Source organism: Lepidochelys kempii, chromosome 4 (assembly GCF_965140265.1).
Source record: "Lepidochelys kempii isolate rLepKem1 chromosome 4, rLepKem1.hap2, whole genome shotgun sequence".
Lineage (NCBI taxonomy): Eukaryota > Metazoa > Chordata > Testudines > Cheloniidae > Lepidochelys > Lepidochelys kempii.
Window position 1 is genome coordinate 27,651,775 of NC_133259.1, and position 11,656 is coordinate 27,663,430.

The window sequence follows — 11,656 nt, forward strand, 5'->3', positions numbered from 1 at the left end:
GGCTGTGACTAAGTACAGCACACATCGGCTTTATTTTTTTAAATTGCAGAGGGCGCTGCTGCACAAGTTCCTTCACCCTAGCTAGCAGGGGTAGTCCTTAGGCCAGGAAGCGTCAAGTAAATTTTTTTCAAGCTTCGGTAAAAGGCTTTGTACTGTATAGGAATCTAATAATTCAGTTCCCAAAACCCACGTATGCTCAAGGCAGAATTGGCATCTTACCCTTTAAAAAAAAAAAAAAACCCACCTCACGTAAACTATCTAATAAATCAGAAACAGGATTTGTGTGTCTGTCTTTTGGAATTTTTGCCCCAGGGTCCACAGATAAATTGCGTTATTCCGAACTCCTGTTGGCACCCTGGTTAAATCTGAAATAAATAAGAGTCACGTTCTCTTCATACAGCAGGGTTGCCATGCCAACGTTAACATGCCTAACCTTGCCTATAAAAATAGATCTAGTCAGTTTCAAAATGCATGCAAATTACTGTGTCAAAGAGGTACCATCACAGTGGCAACTTTTTGGTGGAGGAGTAAGCAGAGAAAAAATGAGAAGAGCAGCAGTAAAGGGTTTTAGCAATTAGAAGTAACTTTCATGATCAAAGCATTCTTCTGCTCCCTGTTTCTCCACATACAATGTCCTACCTCTGCAGCACAGCAAGGGAAGAGAAAGAAAGTAAAAGAAACAGAGCTTTGTACTTTCCATTAATATATGTTTGATCCATTATCTGAACAGCCGGTTATTCAATGCAAGATAGATCAGGTGAGTAACTTTACTCACATGCTTATTTATTTGCGGGGCTCGGGCCATACATTTTATCATGATTACATAATTGACTAACAGGCCATCAATGATCTTTTATGGGAGAAAGTGAGGGAGGTATTGACTCATCAGAAGGGGAAATGGTTGTTAAGTGTTCAACTTCGAGAACTGATGGGATGCATAATAACATCTTAAATTCAGCTCATGTAACCACATAAAAAGTGTTCATTCTCAGATTCTTTTATCTGAAGTCTCCTTGAAGTGGGTTTCTCTTTAGAAAGTTGTGGCTTCCTTTGGGGCACACTTTATAAGTTTTAAGAGCCTTCAATCATATTTGTATAAATATCCCTTAAAATACACTTTTAGAAATAAATAATGCAGAAAATGTGTCTCCGACACTTCTTCGCAGGTACCAGAAGGAAATATAGCCCTTAACATGAGATGTTACTTCAATTTGTCTGAGCATTCTTGTCAGAACTAGCATTGATATTTAAATGCAGTACCAAACCCAGATTTTAGTACTTTTGTACTTTTTAAAAATACAAAAAGTGACTACACAGAAACTTGTGACAAAAGGGCACTTTTTAATTTTAAAGCCACATTGGAGAATTGAAAAATAAAGCAGTTCAATGCAAACTGCCACCACTTACTTATTAATAATGGCTGAACTGAATTTTCAAACTGGTATTTCTAAAGGTTTTTGAACAATAGGGGCTTGCCTAAGCTTCTGAAACTTGTGGGAGCGACTGAAATACTGTGACCCCAAAGACACCCAGTGAAGGATAATCTCACTATTCATACGCTCTCGTTCTGTTGCATGGCACATATTGGAGAACAAGACAGTAAAAGTGTCTACTTGCACCAAGAGAGAAGCATGCAACAAAAATAAGTATGGCCTGATTTAGGGGTGGAGAAGAAGAAATAGAGAAGAAAGTTAGAAATAGCTGCTCTGTGCTATGCAGCATTCTCCAATGGAAAGTGGCAGAATAGGTTACAATTTGCTGCATACATTAAGGTTAACAACACTCAGCATTAACTCCCTTTTCACAGTTCCTAACTCCACTGATGGGAGCAAAAGCATGCACCCTCTGCAGTCTGAAACCAAGCACAGAATAGGAGAGAGCATGGGTCAGCACAGAGCTATCAATTGCGTAGAAAACTTTCTATCCACCGTTTGACCAAGCCTTTCCCCAGAAAATCTTTGGCTTCGAGGCATTCACAAAGCCGCCTGACAGTTCTTCACCATCCATCAAAGACCTCTCCAGACAGCAAAATTCTAATTAAGATGAGTTGTGTTTCCCTTCAGTGGGTTTGTACAAGAGAAGGTCTTAGATGGGAGATGTGAAAAGTTTATTTGATTAATTGATTTTATTTACAAAAATGATAGTATTCATGGCTAAGCAAAGGTTAAGCAAATTAATGACTAGCTAAGTGAAACAACATTACTGCACAAATAAAATTCTAGAAGGATATGTGTTTTGATTAAACTTGTTCAGATTACTGTTTCAATATTATTATAATAAAAATGAATACTAGTTGTATATATTATGTACACACAGTGCAAGTTCTACACATACTGGATCAGTCTGAAAAAAAACACACACACCAACCAGCATTCCACTGATGGAATTCACTGAGTTAATCCTGTTTTAGACCAGTGTGGGACCACAATCAGGCCAAATACATATAAGAACTGAAGTGAGCCAAGGTATTTTCTTTGACGAACTGTAGTGCAGGGACTATGCAATATGAAGTTATCATTCTTTCCTCAACTGTAGTTTACATGGCCTGTTTTACTGAGTGAGGACAGATGGGTCAAGATTCTTTGTTCTTTTGAAGAATGCAATGGGATCTAAAAAGTTACCAAAACAGAGGCACGGGGCATGTTTAATGTCTTATATGAAGTTTAAAGAATGGATCAAGAGCAGACAATCCCAAGTGATAGCAGTGGTACAGTTTTTCATACTGCTGAATGCTGATGGTCTCCTGCATCTCCTCCCTCCAAACCTGATCCCACACTTTCTGTCCAGAAAGTGCAATCCTTTATTACATGCAAGTGTACTATTATGACAATATTAAGGAGACATCATAAAAAGCATTCAGGATTAATGTCACATCAGCCACCAAGTGACTCCCTCCACACTCCTTGTTCATGTGTCTACTGTTTCCTATTCAGGGAAAAGAAGCATTTTAAGTATCTAATCTCCCTTCGTTCAGGTCACTTAACAAGATTAATTCCTAACGTGTATTTGCTAATTCACCAGTTTTGAGGATCACTCCATTCACACCAAAGAAGCATCAAACAAGACATACATGAAGCAGCTGCAAAGGTGGAAAGTCTTATTTTTAAAAGTTTAGTTGGTTTAAAAAAAAACTGAAAACAAAACCTAAAAAATATCCTCGTGTCAGCTCTAGACAGTGAGAAGCATCAGTGCTTGAAGACTTACATTTGCTTCATCAAAGGGGAACAGTTCTGCAATACACCTGGGAGGGCTCTGGATTCCAGTTTGAGGCACTGCCCTACAAAAAGTGCATACATTTTTCTAAGTACTGAGGTTTAGAGTTTCCACTGAGCCTTATCCTCTTGCTCATAGCAATAGGTACCAGTCACCATTACACACAAATATGAACCTAAAAATCAAGACTAGCCACAAAAAGTGTACTGATTTGATGAACACATGCTAGTGTAACTATACATGCTACTTTATTTGTTTGATATTTTATCCCTCAATACCTAAGAGATTATATTTAAATACAGAGAGTTCGGGCCAGACCAAAAAACAAATAAATCTATCCATATATTTTAGAAACACAAGCATTTCAGGAGACTGTAATGCAATGTAGAACATTCTGAAGAGACCGGTAATGTGATAGAGAGCCTTTCCCTTCTAGGTCACTGGTTCAAATCTTGCCAAGTGATCAAAAGATGTTGCCATCAGAAAACTGTTCTGTGACTTTTGTGGAGTGAGTTAGTACTCTCAGCCCAGCTTCCAGTGCCAGGTATCCCCAACTTAAAATCCAGTGCCAAACCTAGCACACTGACACCCCCACTGGCAAGTTTCAGAGGCTTCAAGTGGTAAACTAGTGTGGATAATTAGCCACATATTCTTCCCAAGGGGTGGGCTAGAAGCTCATAAGGAGAGTGACATGGAGAAGCTTATCCTGTCAGCATCTGTGTCATACCTTTCTACGGGCACATGAAGGACTTCAGTCTACAGGGTTTTCAAGCCAGCACCTTTCATCAACACTGAGGTTTTAAGGGCCTCAATCCTGCAAACACTCAGGCTCGTGCACAGCTTTAGGCATATGTGTAATCCCACTGAACTAATCATATGGGTGTTTGCAGAACAATACATTTTAAAATAGTATTATCACATGTTAATTCCAACAATCTAAAGCTGACTTGTCTAGGTTACAGTTGCAAGAAGTTCTTAACCCTCTTTGCATCAGAATGACTCAGGCGAAAGAAGTGGAGTAACCATTGCTTGACCGAAGTATAATAGTATCCTTCAGACTGACATGCAGGATACTCTTTCCCTACCATTCCCAAGAATACACTTTTGTCAACTCTTACAAAAAAAGTGAATTTGCTTTTGAAAATTTGCCATTTTAATACATGGGTTTGAATTACTTCTTCATATTGCTCACTGTACAGTAATTTCGGACATGTGAGTATTAAGATTTCACTCAATAAGCTGTCAGGTGCCATTGTGAACAAATGACATAATGCAGGCAGGAGAAAGCCAAGATCTCACAAAGCATTCAGTAACACCTAACTGTACTGCGATAAAGACAGGACATTTTACTTTGCGTTAAATCGATTTGATAGTCTAGAAAATTCCATGCGAGTGGCAGGGTATGAAATGCTTACTTGTACTTAAGTCATTTCTCATCTTTAGAGTCATTCTCTTTAGCAGTATCTTTAGAAAAAAAAGAAAAAACCCCACCCAACAGGTGTCAGCAATATAGCAATCTGTTTAAAGCTGCTAGAATTCTCACCCCCTCAAACCCTCCACTAACTGTTATGTAGTAGTCCCTACCTAAGGTTCAGACAAAGCTTGGAGATCTTGATATAACAAGACATCTTCTGTCATGTGTTGACTAATTGTGATCTTTCAAAACTAAACTTATAACTTTGCAGTAGGTAAATTATCAGATCCTGACCGGTAAAGCCACTGCTTCTTGTGCAGTCAGAAGAATTAATCAAATCTAAAGCCTACATACATGACCAAAAAAACGTTTCTTCCCCAAATAAGGTTCCATTTTTCTATTTATTTATGAATTAAAAAAAAAAAAAAAACCCTCTCAGTTTGCACTGGTTATATCTGAACATGGTCCAGAGGATTCAAATAATTATGCATTTTTCTTTGTTAAATTTAAGGCTCACTGATTATCTCCATGTGTGTTTTAATATTTGATTTTTATTAATTTTACCATTGCAAGGCTATTCAGCTTTTCCTCTCAAGAAGATATAGATAATGACCTATGAAAAAGAAACACTATAACTTTGACTAATGCAATACAGGACCTGGAATCCTACAGCACTAAATTAAGTTAAGAATCACATTTGTTTTGTTATTACAAGTGAAAAAAGCTACATTACTATCTTTCTTCATTTATGCTTCTAAAACAATAAAAAAGCAGTTCAGTGAATGCAATTTAAAATGAATATGATACAATATAAAAGTACTCCTATTAAGAGTTCACTGTGCATTACTCACTCCAGGTTCTGCATTTAAGCATTTAACCGGATTTTGGTGTTTAATGAAAGAATGAATCCAGTTAAATGAATCCAAATATTAACTACAAAAGGTTGACATATAACAACTATCAGGCCAGATGAATGAATAAATCTTCTAAGCATGATTTAGGTCAATTTCTGTTCCTTCCTTCAATTCCTCTTAATGAATACTTCATAAAAGGAATAAAATCTTAAATGTTTGGTGGACTGAATGCTCACAAAATCTACAAAAAAAAAAAATGTAAGAAATCCCAACTATATGTGCTGTCAAGGTATCTTGGAAATAGTGTTTCTGGGAAGTTTGGAGCCTATATACTTATTAACACAGAATGAAGTGTAACAATGTGAAGAGTGATTTAAGGTTAAGAGTCAGAATGAGACTAAAACCTCACACCGTGTTAAAAAAAAACAAAACACCACCACCCTAGACTTATTATAGTACCTTTAAAGACAACAGTAACGGAGTCTATTATTAAATGCAGAAGTAGCAATTTTATTTATCGGCATTCATAAAAGCAAAGATGATTTTATTTTATTTTATTTAAGTAAAAAGATCATAAGTCAAATCCTGCATCTGTTCTTACTCATAAAGAATATCCACTGAATTTAAGTTTTCCCTGAGTAAAGTCCATAGAATTTGGTCCTACCTTTACACATAGTCAAACACAAAATTTAAGAAGAAATCGTCATTCAACCCCCAATTACTAGTGTACTCCAGACATTATGCAAAATATTTGTAATGTATGAAATATTTGTGATATCTATAATTGAAGGGTATCAGAAAAGTCTATAGTCATATATTACAAACTTTTAAAGCCTTGCTCTTTTAGTGTGATGTCACAGGACCATGATTCAATGTAATATTGCCTAACTCATGCAACAAATATTTCTTATTTCACAAGATAAAGGCAAACTCCATTTTTTAAAACTCTGTTACTATGGCACATACAACCAAGTTTCTTTAAAAAAAACAAAACAATAACTCTTGGATATGAAACAATCAGAAAAAAAACAGAAAATTAAAATACAGAAGGATTTAAATGAGGTGAATCTCTCAATAAGATTTACATTTGGTTTTCGTTGATGCTCAAGAAAACACATGAAATTGTGCATGCTACAGAGCCATTTTTTTCTCAGTTTCTTGGATTCTGGAAGCATTCACAGCCCATTTGGGGTCCATATTTCACCAAAAAATCTGGAGATAAATACAGGTTTATAGCCTATGATGGATACACTGTATTACACCTAAGTACATACACAGAAATACGCACATTTGCTGTAAGCATTGTACATGTATTAAAAAATCACACACATTTGTTCCATACCGGAATAAACATTCTTTTATTGCTGCGCACTGTGTTTGTGTGGCTAATGAAAACTCTCAGATGTGTTTTCACCCAACAAACGTCACCCAACAAACGAGTGGCCCTGGAGCATTCAAGCTCATAGAACATAGATGTATGTTTTTACAATGGAGCGAAGTCACCGAGATTATACTCATTTGTGGGAAACACCCACACGCAGATATGTGCGCACACATGCAAAGATACAAGGGCACACAGTATCTCTGCTGGACAACTTCACATTCAACCAGGCCAAACCATAACCAATAACCATGATGGGGGAAGTGGCTTGGATTGCCTTCTACTGTGCTTAATGTTCAGCATGTATTATGCAGCTAGTACATGCATTTTCATCTCCTAGAGAGGATGATCCTGGATAAATATTCCACATTCTTGAGTCACGTCCCCCTCCCTAAACGAAAGTCATTTGGCTACTGGACTAGATGGCATCGCCCAGAGGGAAAAAAAAGAACTTCCCACTGCTGCTGCAAAGGCTCTTCCTCACCCCACCAACACTGGTGGCTAGGTGGATAGGCTCGGTGTGTACTGTGTATACAGAGAGAGAGATCGGTGGATTCTCCTTCTGGAAGAGTGGAGAAATAGACCATCAAGGACCCCCGGTTCTTACACATTAAAGCAACGTCCCCGCCCGAATAGAGAATTCTCTGTGAATCAACCCCTGGCTCCAGGTGTCACCCCCACCAAGCAGCACGTTTGAGAGAGGGAAGGGAGAGGACATATGTCAGCGACGCGAGGGAGGAGTGGGGCGGGTGAGGAAGGAGAGCCCCAGCTGTCAGGATCGGGGGATTTACGGGCATTTTCATGCATGCGGGGAGCTGAAAGGCAGTGACAAGATCTGCCTACAGACAGCGGAGTCTGCGTGCGAACCCAGCCACCCAACGGGGCTCGGATCAGGCGCGGGAGGGGGAAATGCCCGAAGAAGTAGCCAGAGGAGGGGAGGGAGCCAGGCTCTTGTGCTTTGGTCCCTCCCCTCCCTTCTGCCTCAGACACTCCCGCAACTAAGGAAGCTGGGGCTCCCCCTCTCTCTCGCGCGAGCCCTGTGCAATCACTGAAGGCAGAGAGGGGGAGGCAGGGGGGAGAAAATGCTGCAATGTAGCCCTAGGCAGAGCGATCTCCCGAGCAAACCCAATCGCCGAGTCAATAGTGCAATGATACCAATCAATCAAATTACCACCCCCAGACACAACCCTGACCAGCAGCCACCACTTCCTATATCTATCACAGCAGTTACTCCCTATTCACTCCCCAATCACCGCCTCCTCCACCCCCCTCCAAACACGTCTCGCCCATTTAACAACTGCAGCCACAGTAAATAGGCAGACCCCGTTCCTTGGAGGGGGGAGAGACGTACAGGATCTTGGAGGACGGAGGTAGCCAAATTTTGAAAAAATGGAGGCGGGGCAGTGCAAGCAGACAGCTGGCTGTGTGTGTCCGTCTGTGCACGGCACAGCACTTACCTTTCACCACCCTGTCCGTCGTTGATAACTTTGGATCAATTGCCTTATGCTCAGACATTTCCAGCAGCTGGGGGCAGGAGGGAAGGGCTCTCTCCCTCACACAGCGCAGACACAAGGCTGAGACGGCTGCTGCAGCAGCAAACGGCCAGTCAGTGTCTCTAGGTCCTTGGCTGTGGTTAAAGTTACGGCCCCTCTTGCCTGCTGCTTGCTTTGCTTTGCTTCTTCTCGTCCTCCTCCTCCTCCTTCTTCCTCCGCCGCCTCCTCCTCCTCTACTTAATTATTTATCTCAATCACGCCACTCGCTTCCTTATTTATATTTTTTTGCATAAATAACAGGCAAAAGCAGCCAGAAAAAAATAAGTTTAAAAAAATAATCAGGGTACAAATGCAGCAGCCCCGGGCTTCCTTCCCCCACAGCAGCAGCAGAGCGGCTGCTGCTCCAGCTCCTCCGGCTGCTGCACTGGATCTGGATACGTCTCTTCCCCCTCCTCTCTCCTTCCACTCACATAGACACAGCCACTGAGCTGCACACGGTCCAAGGCGCAACCTACCCTCACCGCCTAGCCTTGCACCCGCACCTCCCTCCCAGCTCCTTCTCCCCCATCTCTCCCTCGCAGCCATTGGCTCAGGCCGCGCTGCCAATCACTGTCAGGTAACTGCCGCCCGCCTCTCCTCCCAGGTGTTCTGACGGCTCTCCCCATTAGCCGGACTGGGGGCGGGGGAGGGGGAGCGCAGCAGCCGCTGGGGGTAGAATTCTCCCCGGAGCGTTCCACAGCCCTGGCTGAGCCGCGAGGAGAGTAGTAAAGCGCCTCGTGGGCTTTGCCCTGGGGAGCGGAGAGGTGGGGCAGGACTGTGGGCCGGAGGGAAGCTCTCGGTTGCACCCGGCTGTTGCACCGCGGCTGGCGAGGAGTTTGCGGGAGAGCGGCGGTGTTGGGGGGCGTCTCCCCTTTTACTTTACAAACCCCAGGGCCACAACAGCAGCGGCAACAACAGGGAGAAAGCGGGCGTGTGTCATTAGCTGGCGGGGGCGGCCTCCGCCTGTCACTCGCTGTAGCTGCTGCTACACAACAGGAAAAGCTCCAGGGTGATCGCGCCTGCGTGTGTGTCCCTTGCAGCAAGGCACAGACACGACAGGCTCGTCCATGCACCGCTGCAGCCCCTTTCCCTTTGGGGTTAGGGGCTGCCGTCAGTTAGGTTTCCTCTTGCTCCGGTGCCTTTATCAGCCAAGCTCCCGACAGTAGCTTTTCCGTGTTTTTCCTTCTTTGCCTGTAATGCTTCTCTGCGAAGGCAGGGGGAGGGGCCTCGGCTGGTTGGGATGGGAGCTTTCCAGTCGGAAGGTTGATGGATGGGTTTTCACTCGCGGCTGCCATTTAACAAACCAATGTATAATTAATTAGAGTAAAGTCACTGTAGCGTTTGGGAGAGTGGGGAATAACCTTACAGTCAGGAAATGCCGAGGTGCTGAGCTAGCTGTGAGAGCTATTGCAGATCCTGCACATTAGATTATTATACTGTGTGTCCTTCTACCTTTCCTCTGCTTTGTACAGCAAAAAACACAGTATTTCAATAAGTAATAATGGGGGTGGGGAAGGATGGTCTTGTGAGGCATAGCTCTAGAAGTTCCATGGACTCTGCCGTGCACTTGTTAGGTGATCCTGGGGAAGTCACTTGATATCTCTGTGCAGAGCTGGTGCTAGGCATAAGCAAACTAAGCGATTGCTTCTGGCCCCAAGCAGCTAAAGGGAGGGGGGCGTTTGCTTTTTATTATAATAACTTGCCTGTTTTAGTATTGTGTGGCCAAAAATATTCCTGCTTCGGGCCCTCAAGGGGATAGCACTGGCTCTCTCTGTGCCTCAGTTTCAGGACATTGTATTTAAAGGGGCTAATAATGCACATCTCCCAGGGGTGCTGGATACCTAATTCATTAATATTACAAAGTATTTTGAGATCCTCAAATGGAGGCCACTGTGAATGCAAAATGTTGTTATATAGTTTTAGTTTCTAGAGAGAAATCATTTTCAGACTCAATATTTTTGTTTCTGTTTTGTGATGATGGCATTGTAATTCAAGAAATACCATGACATATATTTCTTAATCTGCCTTGACTTGATTAAAAATAAAAAGTTATGCAAATCTTATAAAATCTTTAAAGAGTGGGTGCACATACTTCCTTTTGAGATATTATCACACATGCACAGATTTTCAAAAGAGCTCACTCAGTATGACAGATATTGCAACTGCATGCAATATCTTTGGGGGACCATACTGTATTAAGTTTATGAATAGCTGATGTACCACTCTTGCTCAGGGATCATATGCAATTTGGGGGTGGGAGAGGTTGCCACAGTGCCTCCAGGAACTATAAAACAGTGGGGGACGGAGAGTGATTAAGGTTGTAAACACTTCCAGAGAGATTCCACTCCCCTGGGTAGGCTTGTATAAAGTGGTTCAAACTGGGTTTTTCAGAGACCAACAGACAGAGAAAGGGCTTCTGGTATAGAAAGGCTGGGTCTAAACTGGCTAGGGCCCTTCTTTCTGAACCAGAACACAGACAGGACCGTCTGTCCCAACAGTTGCAGAAGGGATAGAAAGACTTTGGCCTACTAGGGCCCCCATAAGGCTGATAGGTGACCTCTGTTAAGATTTTAGCATGAGTATAGGAACTTTCATTGTTTTTTATGTTTTCTCTGTAACTTGTAATTGTTGGCAATATGCAGTTCATAGTCGGAGAGAACGCAATGCACAGGCACTGGCTGTTAGGGTCCAAACTGGCTTGCTGGGGATATCACAACGTAAGGTAGGGAGCTGTGCAGCCTTAAAATGCCCAGTCAGAAGGGAGTGAGACCAGGTAACTGGTGGAGTCCTGAGACCTGGCTAGACATTCCTGGAGGGGACTCCGAAGGGGGGGTTAGGGGTGCAGTTACCCTGAAATTGAAAAACTCAGCACCTAGCAATTTCCATTGTCCTTAGTGGGAATTGGTGGATGCTGAGCGCTTTTGAAAATCTCACCCTGGAGTGAGTTTTACATGGGTGGACCATTGTAACCCATGTACCCATACATAGCACCATTCCAGTTAATCCTCCATCCACCTCCACAAAGCCCATAGCAGCAGCAAGGCCTTCCTCTGTCTACTGTGTGAAAAGAATTTAGTTTTCTGGCCTTCACATATAACAAGCACAGAAGACAGCATTTAATTGTAGGAGGGTCTGTGTTACAGAATGATTTAATGTCAAAATATCTCACTGGCTTTGGAACAAAAAATAATAGAAAAAACAACTACCAATAATCAGGTAACTTGATGTTGCTAAGGTTCTTACCCAAAATGTGTTACTAGAA

General features: G+C 42.2%; 1 protein-coding gene across 3 annotated transcripts in view; it reads right to left on the reverse strand.

Annotated features, from left to right (window-relative positions):
- The window catches only part of PPP3CA (protein phosphatase 3 catalytic subunit alpha), a 334,427-nt gene extending 325,574 nt beyond the window's left edge, over positions 1 to 8,853 (reverse strand). For 2 of the 3 annotated variants that reach the window (XM_073340795.1, XM_073340794.1), the window contains exon 1: positions 8,320 to 8,853. In XM_073340795.1, coding sequence (XP_073196896.1) covers positions 8,320 to 8,377 — 58 coding nt within the window. In that variant the 5' untranslated portion in view covers positions 8,378 to 8,853. The remainder of the gene's footprint in view (positions 1 to 8,319) is intronic. The other variant, XM_073340796.1, reaches the window with a different exon arrangement.
- Positions 8,854 to 11,656: the final 2,803 nt, after the last annotated feature.